The sequence below is a fragment of the Physcomitrium patens genome, chromosome 17 (assembly GCF_059467195.1).
Source record: "Physcomitrium patens ecotype Gransden chromosome 17, ASM5946719v1, whole genome shotgun sequence".
NCBI lineage: Eukaryota > Viridiplantae > Streptophyta > Bryopsida > Funariales > Funariaceae > Physcomitrium > Physcomitrium patens.
The window spans coordinates 8,464,547-8,490,820 of record NC_143426.1 but is presented as its reverse complement, the minus strand read 5'-3'; the positions used below and the strand labels follow the sequence as shown (position 1 = coordinate 8,490,820).

At 38.4% G+C, this 26,274-nt stretch overlaps 3 protein-coding genes across 3 annotated transcripts; 1 reads left to right on the top strand and 2 right to left on the bottom strand.

The window, feature by feature from the left end:
- Positions 1-5,718: 5,718 nt before the first annotated feature.
- LOC141046409 (uncharacterized) lies at positions 5,719-7,708 on the bottom strand. Its single transcript, XM_090243893.1, has 3 exons — positions 7,701-7,708; positions 7,270-7,602; positions 5,719-6,148 (listed from the first exon to the last, which is right to left on the bottom strand). The coding sequence occupies exons 1-3, from the start codon at positions 7,706-7,708 to the stop codon at positions 6,022-6,024; spliced, it is 468 nt and encodes a 155-aa protein (XP_090100019.1). The 3' UTR covers positions 5,719-6,021.
- Positions 7,527-10,129, bottom strand: LOC141046392 (histidine-containing phosphotransfer protein 1-like). The gene is made up of 6 exons (XM_073539952.2): positions 9,680-10,129; positions 9,235-9,365; positions 8,901-8,969; positions 8,216-8,287; positions 7,936-8,008; positions 7,527-7,775 (listed from the first exon to the last, which is right to left on the bottom strand). The coding sequence occupies exons 1-6, from the start codon at positions 9,872-9,874 to the stop codon at positions 7,722-7,724; spliced, it is 594 nt and encodes a 197-aa protein (XP_073396053.1). The 5' UTR covers positions 9,875-10,129; the 3' UTR covers positions 7,527-7,721.
- A 12,352-nt stretch (positions 10,130-22,481) lies between these two features.
- On the top strand, positions 22,482-25,084 carry LOC112294096 (histidine-containing phosphotransfer protein 1). Its single transcript, XM_024544249.3, has 6 exons — positions 22,482-22,931; positions 23,246-23,376; positions 23,642-23,710; positions 24,324-24,395; positions 24,603-24,675; positions 24,836-25,084. Exons 1-6 carry the CDS (start codon positions 22,737-22,739, stop codon positions 24,887-24,889), a joined length of 594 nt encoding a protein of 197 aa, XP_024400017.1. The 5' UTR covers positions 22,482-22,736; the 3' UTR covers positions 24,890-25,084.
- The last annotated feature ends 1,190 nt before the right edge of the window (positions 25,085-26,274 follow it).

Here is a 26,274-nt window from a genome sequence, read left to right as displayed (position 1 = left end):
TTAGGTGAAATTTATCATTAATTCTCATTTTTGACCATACAACATCTAAAACAAAGTCTAATGTATTTTTTTCTATAAAAAATACCTTAAAAAAATTGATGCAATATAAGATTGGTGCAAAAATAAAGATTATCTTGAAAGCTTCAAATGTTGCTTTTGCTTCTTAATTCCATTGAAATTTATTTTTACAAGTCAAATATATAAGTGAAGCTACAACTTGAAAGAAGTCTTTGATAAAGATCTAATAGTAGTTGGCAAATCTCAAAAAATATTAGACAACTCTTACTATTTTTGAGACTTTTTAATTTATAATTATTTAAATTTTTTTAAGATCCATCATAAGTCGATCATTTGATATGAAATATCTTAAGAAGTCAACTTGGGTAATATAAAATACATATTTTTTTAATCTTAATATAAAGGCTTATATTTCTTAATTTTTTTAATATACAACAAATATGAAGTTTATATTTTTTATATTTTTAAAATAGATTAAGATTTCATTTATATAATAGACAATAAAATAATCTAAAAACTTTCAAAAGACATCATTTATTAAATGTTAAAATGCTGCTGGTATATTTTTAAGTCCAAAAGGTATGACATTATATTCAAAATATCTATACTTGGTTCAAAATGTAGTCTTTCATTTACCTACTTCTTTCATACATATCAAATTATATGCTCTTTGTAGATCTATTTTAATATAAATCTTAATTTGATTCAAATAATCTAAAAATCTAGATATCAAAGATAATAGATATTTAATCTTGATGGTGTTTTTGTTGAGTCCTTGATAATTGACACGCATCCACAATAATCGATCTTCTTTTTTTACAAATAAATTGATATTCCTACTGGAGATTTGAAATAGCATATGAAATTCTTAGCTAGATTTTTTTTAATATATTCTTTGAATTGAGCCAATTCATTTTGTGATAAATTATAGATTGGTCCAAATGGTAGTTGAGTTCTTTTTTTAAGGTCAATAAAGTAATCATATAAACAATGTTTCAAAAGAGTATTTACATTTTTTTTGTCAAATACATCTTAAAAATCTTGATATTGACTAAGAATGTCATTTGAAGTCTTTCTACTATTAGAAACAAGTATGGCATAAATGATACAAGGTGATCCTTTTTTTGCAATATGCAAGAAAGTTCTTGCACCTACAAATAGAAGTTTGGTTGTACTAAATTTATGATTTTTTATTTGATTAATTATACTTTTAGTTATACTTTCAAAAAATTTAAGAATACAAGAAATCCAATCTATTCAAGGATTATATATTTTTAACCACAATAAACCTAAAATAACTAGATTAAAAAGAAATCTAATGATATTAAATATCATAAAGCTACAATGACTATTAGTTAGTACTTCTAGAGAAAATATCTCATGAATAATGTCTTTAAAGAATAATAGATAACTATCTATAACTTCTACATGAATAATTTTTTTTCTTTATTAAAAATATTTTATGTCTTTTAAAAAATTCTTCATCTAAAAAAATAAGCTGAAGCTTCTGAATCTAGTAAGACAAAGACTTTGTGATGTTTAGGTCCTAAAGTAACAACTATTGTAAAACAAGGAGAGAATTTTGAAAAAAGAATAGGACCTTTATTAGGTATTGTATAAGGTCTCAATCCTACAACCTCTATTGTAATTAGATAAACTTATTTTTTGACATATTATCTTTTTTAAAATTTGTACTTCTTATTTTATGATTTCATTGCTTCTTTAAATAATGCTGAGTAGTGTGCTTTGATTCTCCACAATATAAATATATTCTTATTTAATAATGACAAGTCTTTTTTTTATTCAGTAAGAAGTTTGAAATGTACTTCATTAATTTCTATATCCTCTACTTTCAAAGGTATGTGTTGAGAAGACATTGGTATTGCTATTGAATTATAATAATGTTAAGGCCTACTTATATAATTTTCAAATCAAAATTCAAAAAGTCAATTATCATACTTTATAATAAAATCAATTATTTAATTCAATATTTGAGAATTACGTAAATTGAGCATCAATTTCTTTACTTCATATTTTAATCCACAAAAAAATTACCTAATGACTGCAACATTATTCTACTTGATTTCAATTGCAAGTTGTTAAAATTGTAAAGCATACAATGTTGTAGATTGATTTTTTTGTTACAAAATATAGATCTTGTTTGTTGCAACACAAACTACATCATGTTTTCTATACATAGATCAAAACTCTACCAAGAAAGCTTATAAATTGTCTAATATTTAATCACCTCATTCAAAAAAAGATGAAAATCATGATAACATTATCATATTGTGGTTCGGCTACCATATAAAAATAATGTGTATATATATTTAATACTTAATATACTAGACAACATAGTAAGAGCCATGTTAGTGGATTTTTGTTGATTATAGGATGTAGATAGATTACTATTTCAAAAAGAGGTTATTTAAAAGTACTTCTATTAGAATTTATATAACTTTATTTTCTTTTGATAATGACTTTTGAAGTTGGTTTTATTGATAATAACTTTTATACGTTTAGAATCACCTTTGTTAGACATTGGTGATCCTTAAAGTCTTATTTTGTTTCTTTTAATTGATATTTAGGGCATATATTATGTAGAACTTATAAGAAAAAGTTTGGAGAAGGATTTTGGTAGCAAAAAGAGAAGTTAGGACATCCATATGGATGAATGGAGATGGATGATAAAAATCTCCATTCCTATTGTCTAAAAATTATATGCAATAGGCTTCAAAGACGCTGTCTAAGGTCTTATTAGCAATTAGGGTTTCACTTTTGAATCATTTGAGCTTTTGGAGGCTAAAGTCAGCATGTTCAGGTTTTTGGCTATGATTTTGGTGTAAATTTTGTGTGATTTGGAATTTATATAAAAAAAAATATGGACGCTCAAAATTGAGGTGTTGATTTTGTACCTACTGTCACTCTTTTGGACATAACAAACATGTACATAAAGCAATAATTGATCAACAATTGAGGTTGAACAAAAAATTTTCTTGGCTACACTTTTAGAATATTTTTTAATGGATTCCAAGTTAGATTAAAGGAGATATTGGAAGTTGAAGTTAGTACTTCAAATCTAAGGATAGTAAGTGATCCAATTTACTAGTGGTTGTGTTTTGAGCTATATATTGAGTAATTTGACAAGATTTTGGCTAAAATATTTTTAAATTGTGTATAATCATATTAATAAACTTTATGTATAAATTTTGTAGCATTTAAATTTTGGATTTTTGAGTTATGAAGAAATTTGTATTTGAATACTTGTAGATTAGGATTTAGAGCACCTTCTAAGGTTTCTAAGATTCTAGAAGTTTGATAATAGATTTATAATTCAGTTTTTTTGTGGTGAAGCTTAAGGATAGAATCTTTGTTATATAGAAATTTAAAAAATATTGAAGAGTTGAATCAAGTGATATGAATTTTCAAAGTTTAGGATAAAAATATCCTTTGCAGGAAGAAAATGTTTTGAAGGATTTTGTTATAATTTGAGCTTTTGTGCAAAATAAAGGGATTTTTGGGAGCTAAGACATCATATATGAGGCAAAGCTAAACTCTCTATACCTAAGTACCTATTATATTTTCAGATTGCAAATCATGCCATATGACAATGTAAAATCAAAAAGTAGTATTCAAATAAAGTTGACTTGTAATCCTAAAGTTGGATAGCTTTGGGATTGAAGTTCAATTACCAGTTGTACTTGATTGATGAATTCTTAAAAAAATTAATTTCATACTATCAAACTTCTCAAGTAAGACAATTCTTGATTCTTTAGCACTTAAATGGTGTTTTGCCATAGGAAAGGAACATAATTTGGTGCACATATTGAAGTAGCTCCAATCATGTCTATATCTCTACTTTCTACCATTTTCATTCCTCCTTGTGGTAGTAAATTGAGTTGATGCATCCCAAGCATTAATTCCCTCAATTTTTCTTGCATATGTACCATTACATTCTTCATTTTAACAAGCTCTACTATAATAATATGTAGAGGAAAAGAAATATCTAATATTAGTGAAGATAAGTAAAAGAAAGAACTTAAAAACAAAAAAAATAATAAAAATAATATCAGTTTAGAAAAAAGTAATTTGTAACTTCTAATATGCTTATGTCTTATCAACAAAAAGAAATAATCCACTTTTAATTAAGAAGAGACAAAGCTTTGATATTATAAGTATATTCTTATCAATTTGTCAAGGATATGAATTTGATGAAAGCAAATAAATAAGTGAGACTTTTTCAAAGAAATATGACAAAATAGAAATAAAGAAGTATGTATATAAAAAGGAAACTAGAATGCTTATTGTCAAAAGACAAGAAAACTGGAAACTCTTGAAACTAGACTAGAAGCAAGAAAAAACTTGACAAGAATGAAGAAGACTTCACTCTTCCCTCTATATATACTATCTACTTAAGAACTATGTGGCAACATTCTATAGGACCTCCAAAACATGTTGACTTTCTACAATATGTATTTTAACTTGAAATGCAAGTTTTCTTTATGAATGCCACATAATAAGTTTATTCCACAAGCTACCAACACATGTAACTTGTTAACTTGTTAACCAAGTTTATAACCTACCAATCAACTACAAACACATATAAAATCAAAGCAGTATCAATAAAACTTTCTAGAAGATATTATGAAATTAATCTATTCTTATTTACTTCTATCTATTCATATTATTTAGGTAACAATTATAGTAAATATATGTCTATGATACTAGCAAAGTCAACACGCATTGGAGGTCCTATGGAACATTGTCATCTAACTTCTAGTTAGAAAGTATATATAGAAGCAAAAGTGGAGCCTTCTTTACTCTTATTAAAACCTTTTTAATCTTTAATCTTGTTTTAAAACTTTTTAGTCTTTTTTTTTTTTAATAATAGCTATTCTAATATAATATATTACCATGTCTAAGTGATTATTTAGTCTTTTCAAGTGACACAAGAGTGTCTTGATCTTTCAATTCTTCAAGATTCATGTCCTTGACAACAAAGAAACATTGTTTCAACTCCTATAATTAAAAATATATTGGCAACATTTATAATTTCTTAAAGGCTCTAACAATTTTTTAATATTTTTTGGTGGTGCAAACTATTAAATATTAATAAATCACATTATTCCTAAATAATGATATTTTATAGTCCTTTCATATAACATTAATGAAGATAGAGAATTAAAGTAAATAATACCTTCAATACTTAATTATTATCAATTATTCAATGTTCACCATTCACTTTGAATTGAATATGAAAATATTGATGTTAATTCATATAGCACTAACATACAACAAGACACTGAATTAATTAAAAATATTCAACCTTTTGACTATCAATTGTTTAATGACAATATTAACACTGCTGAAGTTGCACACAATCAAAAATCTTCAAAGAACGAAATTTAGACACTAAATGTTCTTCAAATGCAATCAACTAGTAATACATATTTTACAATTATTCTTCATAGAACAAAGGTTATATAATGACTATCATAAAAGACCCAAGTCAAAAAAACTTGCATTATCACTTTGTAAAATAATGGCTACAAAAATTACAAATTGACATGTCAAATTGTGATAGATTACATTCGCATCCTTGTCAGTAGTAGCTTATACCTAGTTTTAATCATTAAATCTAATGTTGAATGTTGAAGATAATTCCTCCTGGTCAAATTTTGGCATAAGTCATCTCGGATGTACTTTGACAACATGATTCACTCTGATGCCAGCTCAACGTACAAGTTGACGACAACATGAGAATTTTTTTATATATCATCATAAACACATTTGCATGATAATTTGCTCTTCTCGAAGAAATTAGCAAATTCAACATGGGAAGAGGAAGCAATACCCACGATGTCTGCGATGTAACCACATCCATTACATGACAAGTATCAATGCATGTTTAGGTAGCATAACACAGAACTCAGCTAATAATGTAATCAGAGCTACTAGATTCAGAAGAGATTCTGCCAACAGCTTCATCAACAGTAAGGACCTTCACAACATCTGAGGAGGTTCATAGCGAAATATTCCACCAACACTCCACCTGCTTGAACAGGCGCTTGCGCAGCCAACCATAGGAACTAGTCTCTTAAATCCCACAGCTTGTGCCCACCTCTTGAAGCTGCAAGGGAAAGAATTATCACGCCCTGTCTTCGAATGACGTGCAAAAAATGCAAATCGAACACTCACCCACCTGCATTACAACTGCATGCATCTATGTGTGTACCTCCGAAAGTAACTACCGCTCTTCTCTACTTCCCCTACCTACAGCAGCTGCATGGAATTCTCCTCCATCAGACCTTCCCAACACTAACACTGAAAAAGCGTCCACTAGAACTACAAACCTGTTGATAATAATTGATAAAACAAACATCAGCATTAACCCGATAATTAGAGCACGAGTCCACGAATCCTACAGAACTTGTTTAAGAAAATAGAGTTATGAAGCTTAAAACGGCCCGAAAGACGTAATAATAAACCTCACTAAAACCAAAGTCTGTAATCCTCGACACCCAAACCACAATACCAAAACTGACCAATTCTGATCCAAATAGCTTTTGATATCCATATCGCACATAGATCACAGAAAAGACACCCCAAAATCAGATTTCAAAAAATGAAACAACGGGAAGAATACCTAAATATAAGTAATGCCGGCAAGATGAACGATGAGCCCAAGTAACGAAGCTTAACATTAACAGACATCTGGATTAATACTAAATCAAAACCCCAATGGCAGTGAGCAGAAGGATTTACGAACACGATACATCTATCCAAATATAGAAATTAAGCATACTCCTAAATTCAATGAAAACTCAACAGCGTATAACACGATTATAGAATGATTACAAACCACGCAATCGAAAATTACTGACGACGAAACTCACATCCAGCAAGACAAGCAAAAATAAAACATACATAAAAATAAAGAATGAAAAAATAAAGTCCTAATAGTGGTTGGCGAACGACAACGTAAAAAGAAAAGAAAATTCAAGACGACACTATCCCAAATGGCAGAGAAGAACATGATAAATAAACAAAACAAAATAAAAATCGAAAAGTACATGTGATCCAATATTAACAGAGACCAAGATTCAAATTAAAAATAAACGGAGGTTAAACACAGATTCAATGATGGAATCATATATCCTACAAGAAAAGCACGCACCCCGTGAACTTTCATCCATACAAAAACAACCAACAACTGCTGGTGCAATCATCCCCTCCCCGCCTCTCTCGTACCTCGGACGACAACCACCTGCCAATACAGATACACGGATCACGGAAACCTTCTGCACGGCCTTTCGAAAACCTTCCCCTCTACCCTCCACCCTGCCCTCCCTTCCCTGCCCTAACACCCATCTCCCTGTGCCCATGCCCCTACATCCCAAGTCCACACACCCACCTACTCCTCCGCCCCACCGTGCAACCACTTTATGCACCACTCCTTCGCTACCACACCACCGCCTCCCTTTCCCCGTCCACGCTCCTTCTCCGTATTGCTGCTCCACGCCTGCTCCTCCGCCGCCACTGCCACCGCAACATCCCTTCTGCACACCCCCTCGCCCTGCCCGTCTGCTCCCTCGCCAACCAAGCACGCGGAAAAAATCTACACCCCCATGCCTCCAGGGTGCTCCTGCCCTCTATACGGGCTGTGTGCACACAACGACTACCCTACCATCTCACCACCTGCGTCAGCACTCCACGAAAGGAAGAACGCCCCCCGCAGCCATGATCCTCTTCTCCAGCTGCACCCACCACCCCACGCTCAGAACCCACACCAAACCATTTCTCCCAATCACCCGCCTCACCTGCACACCCCACACACGCCCTCTCGCACCACTTCCTAACCAACCACGCCCCCTCACTCCCCTCACGCTCCACACTTTTCTCTTCCGAGCTCTGTACCTCCAGCATTTTCCGCAGTTTGCTCCGGACGTCGTTGAACTCCTCCTTCACCTTCGCCAGGTGATCCACGCACCTGCACCGCCCAACCCACGTTCTCATTCTCGCGCCACATAACCATGCCGACACTCCTCCTCTCCCGTCACCCATCTCTACCACCATGCCCCACCACCTTCCACCTCGCGCCATTCACGCGCTCACATCCACCCCCACCCAACTCTCCCCCCCTTCTCGCGCACCAAACATCCCCATCCCATGCTCCACCCTCACCCCCATCACTCACCCTTTCTTGTCCTCCGCATCGCAACAATGCCGAAAAGCGACGCACACATTCTTCACCCTTTGCGCACCAATGCTGACACCCACCATGTTCACACCCACGCCCACGGGTTAGCTCAACAGCCACCCACAATCCTACCTCCGTCCCCAAACCTCTCCCTCCTTTCCCCACCCCCTCCACAACACCACATCCACCCACGTCGCATGCCTCCCCCGACACCTCTTCTCCTCTCATCTGCACTCGCAGGACCCTCCGACAAACCACACGCCCCACAATGCGCCAATGCTCAACCCCGACATCCCCTGCTGCTCCCCAAACCTCGCCATCATCCTCGACCTCGCCCCAACCACCCATCTCCCACACCCACTCTGCACCCACCGCTCCACTCGCACCCTTGCCCACCACACCGTGCCTCACCACAAATCGCCACCCATCCCCCGCACAAACCCCGTTCCCTTCCTCAATGCCACACTGCTCAACAATCCCCATCATCCCCGACTTCCTTTCCCTCTTCTCGCACCATCCACTACCCCTGCCTCCCGCACTTCTCCACCGCTTCGTCCTCCATGCACCCGACCTCGACCCTGCTCCGCACACTGCTCCCGGCACTCATACCCTCCGCTCTGCTCTGCTCTGCTCTCCTCTCCTCTCCTCTGCTCACCCACCACTTCGCCGACCTGCTGCGTACCTGGAGCTACTGCCCTTGAATTGATGCACGTGCCCGTCCACCACCTTGAAGTCTACCGGATCCGTCTTCCTGCAACCCCGATTCCCCAACCCCCCGTTAGTACCCCCGCCATCTCCCCGACCACTGCCAACCACCGATCCTCCACATCCATCACCCTTCCCTTCGCTTCCCTTCCCCCCTGCTTTCCACTGCAACCCTAATCTCCCATCCACTGCCCCATCTCCCCGCCCCGATCACCACCCCCACCTACACGTCGTCATCCCATCCCCTACACAACACAATACTTCACCATCCAATACCCTCACCACCACACCCAAGGTCGGACCCCACGTACAGCGATTCCGTCAGATTCTCCAGAAGCTTCTCCGTGTCGTCGAAGAACAACGTCACCACCTCCTCCACGAAGTCTGGACTGCTCTCGTCTTGCAACATCTGCAGCTGGCTGAACTGATCGTCCAAATATCCCTGCTCGCCACACACACACACACACGCCACCACCACCACACCGTCAAACCTCGCCCTCGAATGCCAATGCGTCCCCGACCGCCCACCCACTCAGCCCCGCATCGATCCCACCACGCCCCACGGTGCCTCTCTGCTCCGATCTCACCAACCCCCCCACACCACCATCCCTCCATCACCACTCAACCCTAAACCATCCCACCACCACCACCACCTCGGATCGCGACGCATCGCAGCGAACGCGCCTCGCCCGCGTCCCCAAACCTCCCACGACTAGAAACTACCAAACTGCAACATGTCCACCCAACCATTGTTACCTCCGACAGCATGCCATCCAGCAGCTCCTGGTGTTGATCCAGAAGCTCGTCCACGCTACATTCCCCCTCCTCCTCTTCCTCCTTCACCTTCACCTCCGCCTCCGCCTCCCGCACCTTCACCTGCTCCACAGCCTGCACTGCACTCGCGGGGGCAGCCGCATCGCTCACCTTGCCCACCACCTTGGGCTCCGCCATCACCTGCTTCCTCTCACCCTGGCAACATGTAGCCTGCGCGCATGCTCCGACGCCTGCCAGCTTTCCAAACACAGCAGCAACCTGCCCAGCCGAGCGAGCAAGGCCAGAACCACGAAACCCAATTGTGAAGGCGCAACCGAGAAGATGGTCGACGAATGACAAGCGTCCACCACCCCAGCGCTCGGGGCTCACAACACCGGGTCCCCAAAACCCACAAGTCAGCAGCGGAATCGCATCACGCGCGGGAGAAGAGGCCTACGGTACGAGAAGGTGGGGGCTCGCAGAAGCGCGCAGGCTTTCAGGGCCACGCTCCGTCACCGCGACCGCGACCACGACAAAAACACGGCAGCGCTCCATGAGGGCCACCGGGGCCTGCACCCCTCACTTCTCACTGGCTGCCGCTTCTGCTGCAGCCGCGCGGCTGCGTGGCGCCGTCGCTGGGTTGGGGAATGCCGTGTCACGCAGCCAGACAGACTGGCTTCGGCACCGTTGGCGTGCAGCTGCCCGGGCAGCTCACTTGCCGAGGTACTCCCCTCCATGAACCTGCAAACCAGTGATGAACGTATCGGGTGGAATGGTTTTATGATGAATTATTGATATGCACTGCACTGGAGGAAGAGCTGGGCACCGGATCCCAGCATTGATGGTGCCCTTCCGTGCTGATCCATGTCTGCCAACTCTCCGCTTCTCTCTTCCACTAGATTGCATCCATTAAGGAACTCCCGAGCAAGTTTTCACTTCGAGGATGTTCGTTGAAGATGAAACTCTTTGACTGTATTCTGGTTTTGGTCTGAGTGTTTCACTTTGGGGTTGTTTTCGCCCCTTATTTCCCCCTTTTCCTGTTCGATTCCTACAGTTTGCCATGTCGAAATCTGTAACAAGTTTTCGTAGGGGCCGCCTTGTGATTTACTCCAGCCTGTGTTTTGTTTTGTTTTTTTTTTGTTTTTTGTTTTGTTTTGTTTTTTCTTTTTCTTTTTCGTGCTTGTAACCCGCTCTCGTTGTTTCGGGTTTTGTAAATATTATATACAACGGAAGTTTGTTTAGACGAGATGTGGTGTTCAAATAAGCACCTCCTAGTACACCGGAATTTATGGTTTGGAAGAAGTATACTTTGTAACATAAGACTACCTTCACTCAATACAATGCTTGGAATCCAATGTCTTGAAATCTGCCTTTATTCCTCTCACTTGATAAATTTCACAAAATGTTCAGCATGTTAAAAAGTATTTGTAGATTATATTGCACGACATATGTGAAATGACTATTACAGTTTTGCTTATGTTATGCAATTTCATGATAAAAATTGTTAAGTAAGTAAATGTGATTATTTAATAGTTATTTTGCAAAAGTTATGTGGAATGTTTAGTTACTTCAAGAATACACGTTTTCAGTTTTTTAGCATCACTTCAAAAGTTTTATATATATATATATATATATAAAATATTATTTAATCAAGATTAGTATCTTATAACAAAGATGGAAATTTTGTATTATGAAATTTGTAAAAGTATAGCATTGAAGTAGAGTACCTAAAATAAAATTTTGTAAGGCCGAAAATAATGTTTTTGTCATATTACAATACACTAATTTTTTTTATTTTTCTATTTTTTTTATTGTTTTTTTTTCTATTTTTTTCCATCAAACTTGGAGGATTGTGTATCTTCTTCTATCATTCATTAGATGATTGTATGTACTTGAAATTATTAAAGAACAAGGACTATGAAGTCACAATACTTAGTATTTGTAAGGTTGTACACAAAGAGAGTATAGAATAAGATGTCTTTTATCTTCAACACCTATTACTCATAGGTTGTGATTGCTGCTATAATAAACAATTTCTATTCTTTGATGAATACATCCATCAAATATTCTATGGAGACTATCCATTGTTATCTTATCTATTAGAGGAATATGCTTTAAGATCATGTGTTTGTTCATCTATCTTATCTTTTGACCTTCTCACATACCAAATGCCAATCCTTTGACTAATAGCAACTTATTTAAACTAATATCTTCTATAATATAACTTTTATTTATTTACTTTAAGAACTTTAACACTCTCACTTTGCTATTAGTCAAATTTTTTCAATCCTAATGTCTTTTTGAATATGTGATGTCTATCCTTTAGTAATGCCTTTGTCTACAAATCAATAAGCATATCTTCCATTGCACAATACTTCATATCAATCACTCTCATTTCAATCTTTTCTCTTATGAAGTAATATTGAATGTTAATGTGTTTGGTCCTTGAATGACACTTTGGATTCTTAGAAAATGCATGACATCCTTGATTGTCACATTCCATTGGAGTTGCTTCTATTTGCACAACTCCGATGTCTTCTAAAAGTTGTCTTAGCCATATTGCCTCCATTGCACTATGACTTGCTGTCATTTACTCTACCTCCTTTATTGACCTTGCAATTGTTTGTTGTCTCTTACAATTCTATGAAATAGCTCCTACTCCAACAAAGAATACATATCCCGTTGTTGACCTTCTATCATTTGCATCTTCATCCCAATTCACATCATTGTAATCATACATATTAATATTATCACCTCCAAGGTACAATTTGAAATACAAAGTGCCTTTTAAGTGCCTCATGATCTTTTTGATGATTGCCCAATGGATTGGTCCAACCTTTGACATGTGTTGGCTCACAACACTCACTACATATACAAGATCCACCCTTGTGCCAACCATTGCATACATAAGTGAATCTACTATTGCCTTGTATGGTCTACCTTGCATTTAACCTTCAACTTCAGCAAACTCTTAATCCATGAGCTTCATCAACTTCAAATTAGCCTCCAAAAATGTATTTGTAACCTTACACTCTTTCATGTTGAATTGTTTCAACATTTCTTTATTATACTTGTTTTGGCCTATTGTAATGGTCTTCTTAGCACAATCTCTCACAAATTCTATTCTTAAACAATAGTAAAGCTCTTTCAAATCACTCATCTCATACTCCTTTTCTAACTTTGCCTTCAACCAATCCATCATCTTCATAGTATTGGTTAAGTTGATTAAATCATTAACATAGAGGATGACAATCAATATGAACTCACTTAATTATATAACATACAAGAAATGATCAGATTCACTCCTTCCAAATCCTTTATTGACAAAGAATATATCAATATGTTGGTGCCATACCCTTAGAAATTGCTTGAGCCTATACAAGACTTTCTTCAACTTACAAACAAGATGTTGTTTGTCTTCTTCTACAAATCCTTAAAGTTACTCCATATAGATGTCTTCTTTTAGATTTTCATTCAAGAAAGTTGTCTTCGCATCCATTTGATGCATTTTTAAGTCCATTTTTGCTCCAATTGCAACAATGATTCTAATAGTGGTGAATTTGGCCATGAGAATAAATATCTCATTGAAATATATACCAACAATTTGTGAATAGCCTTTGGCAACTAATCTAGATTTATATCTCACAACATTACCCATCATATCCCTTTTGGTTCTAACTACCCACTTATAACCAATTAAAGATCGATTTGATGGAAATTGAAACAATTTCCATATTCCATCATCTATAAATGATTTGTAATCTTCTTCCATAGCATTCTCCTACTTCATAGCATCCATGGATTTCATTACATCATACAAACTTAATGGATCAATAAAGACTGCAACATTAGCATATTCTTCACTTATTTGAGAAAAGATGTGATTCTTCTACTATGCACTAAGATGTTTTCTATCTTTCAAAGGATATCTCCTTTCACTTGATGAAGCTTCAACTTCTTTCACTCCAAGATCTCTTGTAAGCTTCTTCTTCTTAAAACTTGTTTCTTCATATTCAAAGATTGGTACTCTTCATCATCATCATCATCATCTTTAATATCTTCATTGTTTTCATTGCTAGTTTTAGCAATTGTAGGCACACTATGGCCTATATGCTTTGATTCTTCATCTTAATTTGAATTTCCACCATCATCAATGTTATCATCTTTTTCTTCTTCCTTTGTTGAAATTAAAGATGTGTCTACAAACATACCATTACTTCTACTTGGACACATCTCTAAGTACTCATAAGCATTCTTATGTTCCAAAAATTCTACATCACGACTCTTAATGATCTTCTTGGTTCCTAAACACATAAATCTATATGCCTTGGTACCTTCATAATATCCGACAAACATACATTTTGTACCTTTTGCATCAAGTTTGCATCTCATACAATATGGTATTTTTGCATAAGCAATGCATCTAAAAATCTTCATATATAAAACATAAGGTTTCTTGCCACTCCAAGCTTCTTGTGGAGTTAATGATGTGAATACACTTATTGGGCACTTATTCCTTGTATATATTGCATTTACCACTGCTTCCACTGTCGGGGTAGAGAGAATTTGTCTCAAGAAAGCGTTGGGCTTCTGGTTGCCACTAAATGCTCAAACAAGTCTAAGATATAAAGTATCAAGTTTATATATATATATATAATATTCTTTTTTAGGGCAATTACATCAAAACATAAGCCCAAGTACTAAGAAAACATCCAAATGTATGATAAGTATCTTAAAACCTTATATATTCTTATGAGAGATGTTTCTCAAACTTCAACACCTCATATCTCACGATTGGACTAGCCAAACAACCCTTAATTTTACATGAAGTACTGATATACTTTCAAAAACTTCCACAAAAAAATTCAACTGCAAATTCATAACGAATCTTGAGATATCGCCAAAACCCTGATAGTAGCTTTAAACCCTAGCTTACATACACCCGTGTGCTAATTTCTTCATATCTCACAAAATAAGTACTCAAATACCATGAAACTTTAATCTATAGCTTTTTAACTTAATAACTCACACTTATGGAAATTTTGAGCCACAATTTCGCCTAGAAACTTAAGATATGGCTCCAACTATTACTATCAACAAAATGACTCACTTACTGCCTTTGAATTACATGTGTTGTCTTCAATGCCCTATAACTCTTTCATCTAGACTTGGAATTCATCAAATAGTATATGTAAAGTGTAGCCAAGAAAGTATCCTCTCCAACTTCAGTCGCCAATCTTTCATTGCTCTCCATATGCATATGTTATGCTTCAAAGAGTGACAGTAGGTACAAATTTGATACCTTCATTTTGAACACCTATATCTCCTTCAAAAAAACTCGAAATCACACAAACTCTTCACCCAAATTATATCCAAAACCCTGAAATTTCTGACTCTAGCCTCCAAAGCTCGAATGAATTCGAAAGAGAAATCCTAATCCCTAATAAGGCCTCGGGCAGCCTCCTTGAAGCCCATTGGGCATGGCCTTTGACCAATAAGAATGAAGTTTTCTATTCTTTGCCTTCATCCAACCATACCTTGCTTTCATCCCTTCTAATAAGCCTCCTATTAGTTAAGATTTTCTTCTTTAGGCCTCAACCTTCTCTTAAGCTTTATACTGAATATCTAAATCCTACATAATGTAAATATTATAATCAAAATAGATAAATCTCCAAATAAATTTCTTTATATCAATTCTCTTTAAATTTATTTACTAACCACTCTAATCTATATCAAGACTTACAAAAATATTATATGTTTTAATTAATTTTAACATACTATAAGCAATTAGAATATGACACGAGCCAATATTCAGGCCTAAGATTTTGTACATTAAGCATAGTGCTTGCCATCTTTACAATGGTGTGATTTTATCTTTTAACCATTATAATTGTTTTAGAGTATAGAAAATAAAAGATTGTGTTACTACTTCTCAAATTTTTAAGAATTCATCAAAATATTTTGATATGTACTTATGTGTATTACCCATACGCAATACTTTAGCTGGTACTCTTATTTTCTCTACAAGAGCCTAAAACTTCTTAAACCTTGAAAAACATTCATTCTTGGCTTTAATGATATAAATCTATATTTTTCTTGAAAAATCATTAATAAATGATACAAATTAATTTTTTCCTCCAATTGATGGTGTCTTTGTTTGTCCACAAACATCAGAGTGTACAATTTTTAATAATTTTGTAGCTCGTGTTGCAACTCTTCTTGGAAATAAAGCCTTTTGTTGTTTGCCTTATATACATCTTTTACAAGCAAGTGTCAAAGCATAGTGGCTAAATTTACTAAGATCCAAACCACTTAATATGGATTGAAGCTCGTTCATGCTTTTGGCATTCAAATGACTAAGTTGTTGATGCCAAATTCCAAATTTGTCTTGTTTTTGTAGAAAATTAAAAAAATATTGCTACTTCTATTTCATTCATCTTCTTACAATTGATGAAGTAGAGGTTGCCATCTCTAAGGCCTTTTGCAATATGTTTTCTACTCAATGTCTTTGCAAAACATCCATTCTTATTAAATTGAACCTTTCAACCATGTGATACAAGTTTGCTTACTAAAAAGAAGTTCTTCTTCATCTTTGGTACATGTAAGACCTCCTTCAACCTAATTCTCTTAATGTGATCCTTAATAACTATTTTTACAATAATGGATCGAATTCTAGTGGCTTGTACCATGCCATTGTCTTCCAACCAAACTTTGGTTGCTAGAATTTCTTTATAAGTATCAAATAAACACTTATATGGTATTATATGCTTAGTAGCATCCAAAATTTATAATTTACTTAGACATAGCAGCTATAGAAGCTCCTTTACTTGCCATGAAAGCATAGTCATCTCCATCAAAGTTATCACAAGCATTTCCTAAACCCTAAACCCTAAATCCTAAAATCTCCTAAATCCTAAACCTGTGCATCTTCCCAAGATGATATAAAGAGAGAAAGATTATAGGAGCTTTGAATCGAACAATTGGATAGGTTACCTGAAGACCTACAAATTGCAGCTGAGAGGTTAAAGAAAGTAAGATTAAAAAATAAAGAAAGATTTGATAAGACTCATAGGTTGAGGCCTAAGCCTATAGAGATTAGAGACAGGATTCTAGTTTATGATAGAAGCCTTAAGTATGAGCAAAGTACTATAAATAAATTTCCAAAAAAATGGTTTAGACCATATGTAGTGATTATAGTCCTTGATAATGCCACATATACTTTAAGTGAATTAGATGGAGCTAAAATAAGGATTCAAATAGCAGGAAAGAAGGTGAAGACTTTCAAGAAAAAAGATCGGTTATTTCAAATAGAAGGCCTTCAAGAATTCATACTTCAATACTTGGCACAAGAAGATGAAAAAAAAGAACCTATGAGTAATTCAAAGAAATATCAAGAAGATAAAGAAGAGTAATACGTGGCACATACCGGAGGATGTGTAAGTTAAGAAGGAGTAGATGTCATATTATAATTGCTTATAGTATGTTAAAATTAATTAAAACATATAATATTTTTGTAAGTCTTGATATAGATTAGAGTGGTTAGTAAATAAATTTAAAGAGAATTGATATAAAGAAATTTATTTGGAGATTTATCTATTTTGATTATAATATTTACATTATGTAGGATTTAGATATTCAGTATAAAGCTTAAGAGAAGGTTGAGGCCTAAAGAAGAAAATCTTAACTAATAGGAGGCTTATTAGAAGGGATGAAAGCAAGGTATGGTTGGATGAAGGCAAAGAATAGAAAACTTCATTCTTATTGGTCAAAGGCCATGCCCAATGGGCTTCAAGGAGGCTGCCCGAGGCCTTATTAGGGATTAGGATTTCTCTTTCGAATTCATTCGAGCTTTGGAGGCTAGAGTCAGAAATTTCAGGGTTTTGGATATAATTTGGGTGAAGAGTTTGTGTGATTTCGAGTTTTTTTGAAGGAGATATAGGTGTTCAAAATGAAGGTATCAAATTTGTACCTACTGTCACTCTTTGAAGCATAACATATGCATATGGAGAGCAATGAAAGATTGGCGACTGAAGTTGGAGAGGATACTTTCTTGGCTACACTTTACATATACTATTTGATGAATTCCAAGTCTAGATGAAAGAGTTATAGGGCATTGAAGACAACACATGTAATTCAAAGGCAGTAAGTGAGTCATTTTGTTGATAGTAATAGTTGGAGCCATATCTTAAGTTTCTAGGCGAAATTGTGGCTCAAAATTTCCATAAGTGTGAGTTATTAAGTTAAAAAGCTATAGATTAAAGTTTCATGGTATTTGAGTACTTATTTTGTGAGATATGAAGAAATTAGCACACGGGTGTATGTAAGCTAGGGTTTAAAGCTACTATCAGGGTTTTGGCGATATCTCAAGATTCGTTATGAATTTGCAGTTGAATTTTTTTGTGGAAGTTTTTGAAAGTATATCAGTACTTCATGTAAAATTAAGGGTTGTTTGGCTAGTCCAATCGTGAGATATGAGGTGTTGAAGTTTGAGAAACATCTCTCATAAGAATATATAAGGTTTTAAGATACTTATCATACATTTGGATGTTTTCTTAGTACTTGGGCTTATGTTTTGATGTAATTGCCCTAAAAAAGAATATTATATATATATATATAAACTTGATACTTTATATCTTAGACTTGTTTGAGCATTTAGTGGCAACCAGAAGCCCAACGCTTTCTTGAGACAAATTCTCTCTACCCCGACAGTGGAAGCAGTGGTAAATGCAATATATACAAGGAATAAGTGCCCAATAAGTGTATTCACATCATTAACTCCACAAGAAGCTTGGAGTGGCAAGAAACCTTATGTTTTATATATGAAGATTTTTAGATGCATTGCTTATGCAAAAATACCATATTGTATGAGATGCAAACTTGATGCAAAAGGTACAAAATGTATGTTTGTCGGATATTATGAAGGTACCAAGGCATATAGATTTATGTGTTTAGGAACCAAGAAGATCATTAAGAGTCGTGATGTAGAATTTTTGGAACATAAGAATGCTTATGAGTACTTAGAGATGTGTCCAAGTAGAAGTAATGGTATGTTTGTAGACACATCTTTAATTTCAACAAAGGAAGAAGAAAAAGATGATAACATTGATGATGGTGGAAATTCAAATTAAGATGAAGAATCAAAGCATATAGGCCATAGTGTGCCTACAATTGCTAAAACTAGCAATGAAAACAATGAAGATATTAAAGATGATGATGATGATGATGAAGAGTACCAATCTTTGAATATGAAGAAACAAGTTTTAAGAAGAAGAAGCTTACAAGAGATCTTGGAGTGAAAGAAGTTGAAGCTTCATCAAGTGAAAGGAGATATCCTTTGAAAGATAGAAAACATCTTAGTGCATAGTAGAAGAATCACATCTTTTCTCAAATAAGTGAAGAATATGCTAATGTTGCAGTCTTTATTGATCCATTAAGTTTGTATGATGTAATGAAATCCATGGATGCTATGAAGTAGGAGAATGCTATGGAAGAAGATTACAAATCATTTATAGATGATGGAATATGGAAATTGTTTCAATTTCCATCAAATCGATCTTTAATTGGTTATAAGTGGGTAGTTAGAACCAAAAGGGATATGATGGGTAATGTTGTGAGATATAAATCTAGATTAGTTGCCAAAGGCTATTCACAAATTGTTGGTATATATTTCAATGAGATATTTATTCTCATGGCCAAATTCACCACTATTAGAATCATTGTTGCAATTGGAGCAAAAATGGACTTAAAAATGCATCAAATGGATGCGAAGACAACTTTCTTGAATGAAAATCTAAAAGAAGACATCTATATGGAGTAACTTTAAGGATTTGTAGAAGAAGACAAACAACATCTTGTTTGTAAGTTGAAGAAAGTCTTGTATAGGCTCAAGCAATTTCTAAGGGTATGGCACCAACATATTGATATATTCTTTGTCAATAAAGGATTTGGAAGGAGTGAATCTGATCATTTCTTGTATGTTATATAATTAAGTGAGTTCATATTGATTGTCATCCTCTATGTTAATGATTTAATCAACTTAACCAATACTATGAAGATGATGGATTGGTTGAAGGCAAAGTTAGAAAAGGAGTATGAGATGAGTGATTTGAAAGAGCTTTACTATTGTTTAAGAATAGAATTTGTGAGAGATTGTGCTAAGAAGACCATTACAATAGGCCAAAACAAGTATAATAAAGAAATGTTGAAACAATTCAACATGAAAGAGTGTAAGGTTACAAATACATTTTTGGAGGCTAATTTGAAGTTGATGAAGCTCATGGATTAAGAGTTTGCTGAAGTTGAAGGTTAAATGCAAGGTAGACCATACAAGGCAATAGTAGATTCACTTATGTATGCAATGGTTGGCACAAGGGTGGATCTTGTATATGTAGTGAGTGTTGTGAGCCAACACATGTCAAAGGTTGGACCAATCCATTGGGCAATCATCAAAAAGATCATGAGGCACTTAAAAGGCACTTTGTATTTCAAATTGTACCTTGGAGGTGATAATATTAATATGTATGATTACAATGATGTGAATTGGGATGAAGATGCAAATGATAGAAGGTCAACAACGGGATATGTATTCTTTGTTGGAGTAGGAGCTATTTCATAGAATTGTAAGAGACAACAAACAATTGCAAGGTCAATAAAGGAGGTAGAGTAAATGACAGCAAGTCATAGTGCAATGGAGGCAATATGGCTAAGACAACTTTTAGAAGACATCGGAGTTGTGCAAATAGAAGCAACTCCAATGGAATGTGACAATCAAGGATGTCATGCATTTTCTAAGAATCCAAAGTGTCATTCAAGGACCAAACACATTAACATTCAATATTACTTCATAAGAGAAAAGATTGAAATGAGAGTGATTGATATGAAGTATTGTGCAATGGAAGATATGCTTATTGATTTGTAGACAAAGGCATTACTAAAGGATAGACATCACATATTCAAAAAGACATTAGGATTGAAAAAATTTGACTAATAGCAAAGTGAGAGTGTTAAAGTTCTTAAAGTAAATAAATAAAAGTTATATTATAGAAGATATTAGTTTAAATAAGTTGCTATTAGTCAAAGGATTGGCATTTGGTATGTGAGAAGGTCAAAAGATAAGATAGATGAACAAACACATGATCTTAAAGCATATTCCTCTAATAGATAAGATAACAATGGATAGTCTCCATAGAATATTTGATGGATGTATTCATCAAAGAATAGAAATTGTTTATTATAGCAGCAATCACAACCTATGAGTAATAGGTGTTGAAGATAAAAGACATCTTATTCTATACTCTCTTTGTGTACAACCTTACAAATACTAAGTATTGTGACTTCATAGTCCTTGTTCTTTAATAATTTCAAGTACATACAATCATCTAATGAATGATAGAAGAAGATACACAATCCTCCAAGTTTGATGGAAAAAAATAGAAAAAAAAACAATAAAAAAAATAGAAAAATAAAAAAAATTAGTGTATTGTAATATGACAAAAACATTATTTTCGGCCTTACAAAATTTTATTTTAGGTACTCTACTTCAATGCTATACTTTTACAAATTTCATAATACAAAATTTCCATCTTTGTTATAAGATACTAATCTTGATTAAATAATATTTTATATATATATATATATATATATAAAACTTTTGAAGTGATGCTAAAAAACTGAAAACGTGTATTCTTGAAGTAACTAAACATTCCACATAACTTTTGCAAAATAACTATTAAATAATCACATTTACTTACTTAACAATTTTTATCATGAAATTGCATAACATAAGCAAAACTGTAATAGTCATTTCACATATGTCGTGCAATATAATCTACAAATACTTTTTAACATGCTGAACATTTTGTGAAATTTATCAAGTGAGAGGAATAAAGGCAGATTTCAAGACATTGGATTCCAAGCATTGTATTGAGTGAAGGTAGTCTTATGTTACAAAGTATACTTCTTCCAAACCATAAATTCCGGTGTACTAGGAGGTGCTTATTTGAACACCACATCTCGTCTAAACAAACTTCCGTTGTATATAATATTTACAAAACCCGAAACAACGAGAGCGGGTTACAAGCACGAAAAAGAAAAAGAAAAAACAAAACAAAACAAAAAACAAAAAAAAAACAAAACAAAACACAGGCTGGAGTAAATCACAAGGCGGCCCCTACGAAAACTTGTTACAGATTTCGACATGGCAAACTGTAGGAATCGAACAGGAAAAGGGGGAAATAAGGGGCGAAAACAACCCCAAAGTGAAACACTCAGACCAAAACCAGAATACAGTCAAAGAGTTTCATCTTCAACGAACATCCTCGAAGTGAAAACTTGCTCGGGAGTTCCTTAATGGATGCAATCTAGTGGAAGAGAGAAGCGGAGAGTTGGCAGACATGGATCAGCACGGAAGGGCACCATCAATGCTGGGATCCGGTGCCCAGCTCTTCCTCCAGTGCAGTGCATATCAATAATTCATCATAAAACCATTCCACCCGATACGTTCATCACTGGTTTGCAGGTTCATGGAGGGGAGTACCTCGGCAAGTGAGCTGCCCGGGCAGCTGCACGCCAACGGTGCCGAAGCCAGTCTGTCTGGCTGCGTGACACGGCATTCCCCAACCCAGCGACGGCGCCACGCAGCCGCGCGGCTGCAGCAGAAGCGGCAGCCAGTGAGAAGTGAGGGGTGCAGGCCCCGGTGGCCCTCATGGAGCGCTGCCGTGTTTTTGTCGTGGTCGCGGTCGCGGTGACGGAGCGTGGCCCTGAAAGCCTGCGCGCTTCTGCGAGCCCCCACCTTCTCGTACCGTAGGCCTCTTCTCCCGCGCGTGATGCGATTCCGCTGCTGACTTGTGGGTTTTGGGGACCCGGTGTTGTGAGCCCCGAGCGCTGGGGTGGTGGACGCTTGTCATTCGTCGACCATCTTCTCGGTTGCGCCTTCACAATTGGGTTTCGTGGTTCTGGCCTTGCTCGCTCGGCTGGGCAGGTTGCTGCTGTGTTTGGAAAGCTGGCAGGCGTCGGAGCATGCGCGCAGGCTACATGTTGCCAGGGTGAGAGGAAGCAGGTGATGGCGGAGCCCAAGGTGGTGGGCAAGGTGAGCGATGCGGCTGCCCCCGCGAGTGCAGTGCAGGCTGTGGAGCAGGTGAAGGTGCGGGAGGCGGAGGCGGAGGTGAAGGTGAAGGAGGAAGAGGAGGAGGGGGAATGTAGCGTGGACGAGCTTCTGGATCAACACCAGGAGCTGCTGGATGGCATGCTGTCGGAGGTAACAATGGTTGGGTGGACATGTTGCAGTTTGGTAGTTTCTAGTCGTGGGAGGTTTGGGGACGCGGGCGAGGCGCGTTCGCTGCGATGCGTCGCGATCCGAGGTGGTGGTGGTGGTGGGATGGTTTAGGGTTGAGTGGTGATGGAGGGATGGTGGTGTGGGGGGGTTGGTGAGATCGGAGCAGAGAGGCACCGTGGGGCGTGGTGGGATCGATGCGGGGCTGAGTGGGTGGGCGGTCGGGGACGCATTGGCATTCGAGGGCGAGGTTTGACGGTGTGGTGGTGGTGGCGTGTGTGTGTGTGTGTGGCGAGCAGGGATATTTGGACGATCAGTTCAGCCAGCTGCAGATGTTGCAAGACGAGAGCAGTCCAGACTTCGTGGAGGAGGTGGTGACGTTGTTCTTCGACGACACGGAGAAGCTTCTGGAGAATCTGACGGAATCGCTGTACGTGGGGTCCGACCTTGGGTGTGGTGGTGAGGGTATTGGATGGTGAAGTATTGTGTTGTGTAGGGGATGGGATGACGACGTGTAGGTGGGGGTGGTGATCGGGGCGGGGAGATGGGGCAGTGGATGGGAGATTAGGGTTGCAGTGGAAAGCAGGGGGGAAGGGAAGCGAAGGGAAGGGTGATGGATGTGGAGGATCGGTGGTTGGCAGTGGTCGGGGAGATGGCGGGGGTACTAACGGGGGGTTGGGGAATCGGGGTTGCAGGAAGACGGATCCGGTAGACTTCAAGGTGGTGGACGGGCACGTGCATCAATTCAAGGGCAGTAGCTCCAGGTACGCAGCAGGTCGGCGAAGTGGTGGGTGAGCAGAGGAGAGGAGAGGAGAGCAGAGCAGAGCAGAGCGGAGGGTATGAGTGCCGGGAGCAGTGTGCGGAGCAGGGTCGAGGTCGGGTGCATGGAGGACGAAGCGGTGGAGAAGTGCGGGAGGCAGGGGTAGTGGATGGTGCGAGAAGAGGGAAAGGAAGTCGGGGATGATGGGGATTGTTGAGCAGTGTGGCATTGAGGAAGGGAACGGGGTTTGTGCGGGGGATGGGTGGCGATTTGTGGTGAGGCACGGTGTGGTGGGCAAGGGTGCGAGTGGAGCGGTGGGTGCAGAGTGGGTGTGGGAGATGGGTGGTTGGGGCGAGGTCGAGGATGATGGCGAGGTTTGGGGAGCAGCAGGGGATGTCGGGGTTGAGCATTGGCGCATTGTGGGGCGTGTGGTTTGTCGGAGGGTCCTGCGAGTGCAGATGAGAGGAGAAGAGGTGTCGGGGGAGGCATGCGACGTGGGTGGATGTGGTGTTGTGGAGGGGGTGGGGAAAGGAGGGAGAGGTTTGGGGACGGAGGTAGGATTGTGGGTGGCTGTTGAGCTAACCCGTGGGCGTGGGTGTGAACATGGTGGGTGTCAGCATTGGTGCGCAAAGGGTGAAGAATGTGTGCGTCGCTTTTCGGCATTGTTGCGATGCGGAGGACAAGAAAGGGTGAGTGATGGGGGTGAGGGTGGAGCATGGGATGGGGATGTTTGGTGCGCGAGAAGGGGGGGAGAGTTGGGTGGGGGTGGATGTGAGCGCGTGAATGGCGCGAGGTGGAAGGTGGTGGGGCATGGTGGTAGAGATGGGTGACGGGAGAGGAGGAGTGTCGGCATGGTTATGTGGCGCGAGAATGAGAACGTGGGTTGGGCGGTGCAGGTGCGTGGATCACCTGGCGAAGGTGAAGGAGGAGTTCAACGACGTCCGGAGCAAACTGCGGAAAATGCTGGAGGTACAGAGCTCGGAAGAGAAAAGTGTGGAGCGTGAGGGGAGTGAGGGGGCGTGGTTGGTTAGGAAGTGGTGCGAGAGGGCGTGTGTGGGGTGTGCAGGTGAGGCGGGTGATTGGGAGAAATGGTTTGGTGTGGGTTCTGAGCGTGGGGTGGTGGGTGCAGCTGGAGAAGAGGATCATGGCTGCGGGGGGCGTTCTTCCTTTCGTGGAGTGCTGACGCAGGTGGTGAGATGGTAGGGTAGTCGTTGTGTGCACACAGCCCGTATAGAGGGCAGGAGCACCCTGGAGGCATGGGGGTGTAGATTTTTTCCGCGTGCTTGGTTGGCGAGGGAGCAGACGGGCAGGGCGAGGGGGTGTGCAGAAGGGATGTTGCGGTGGCAGTGGCGGCGGAGGAGCAGGCGTGGAGCAGCAATACGGAGAAGGAGCGTGGACGGGGAAAGGGAGGCGGTGGTGTGGTAGCGAAGGAGTGGTGCATAAAGTGGTTGCACGGTGGGGCGGAGGAGTAGGTGGGTGTGTGGACTTGGGATGTAGGGGCATGGGCACAGGGAGATGGGTGTTAGGGCAGGGAAGGGAGGGCAGGGTGGAGGGTAGAGGGGAAGGTTTTCGAAAGGCCGTGCAGAAGGTTTCCGTGATCCGTGTATCTGTATTGGCAGGTGGTTGTCGTCCGAGGTACGAGAGAGGCGGGGAGGGGATGATTGCACCAGCAGTTGTTGGTTGTTTTTGTAGTTGTTGTTGTGGTGATCAGATCTGATGAAAGGATCTTGATGACATTAGCTCATTGGTGGTAATTTGATAGTTACTGTTTAAGTCAGCTTAGATATTCGCTCTCCCAACATAGTCGTGTGTGTTTTGTTTTTATTGCATGGTATGTTTGGTTGAAATCTGTATTAAATTAATTGCTTTCTTTTTTCTAGTTAATCATGAAGAGTCATTGTAGCAGTGATGAAGTTTTATAAGCACGCGGCGGTTATGTATGCATCGTTCATGCGATGTTTTGCAATGATTCTTATTAGTGTTGAAAGTTTTTTCGTCGAGAAGTCAGTAGGAAATATCCATGGTGTGATTCGATACGATGGTTGTCGAGGATGTACGTTCTAAATGATGGTTTTGGTGCATTTGACTTGGTCATTACTAGTTGCGAATTGTTAAAGAGAATGTTGAGCAGTCTGCCTTATTTGCTTACAATTTTAGATGCTGATTTTAGAAAGATTCAATATTTCGACTATTGATCATTTTCTCTTACTTTTAACAGTGCCTGAATCTTGGCGTTGTTTAGGAATTTGGAATTTATGATCGACTTCCAGCATATCCTTTTATTCATCTTGGAAAAAGTGATTCCAAAGTTTTTTACTATTTCTCTATTTTCTTACACAACTCCCCCTCAGTGCAAAATTCTTGTATGCAGAAGCAGGTGATCTTGTATTTCATGTCTATGATTTGAATGTGCTTCTTCTTGCTCCAGCTCTTGCCTGTCCTGTTATTATTTCAATATGAACTCTGTTGCAAATATGGTTGGATGGTTGTGATTATCTGAGCAGTCGATTCATCTTGCTAACAACGTTGAGAGGCTGCTCACCTTGATAGCAGTGTTGAGAGGTTGCT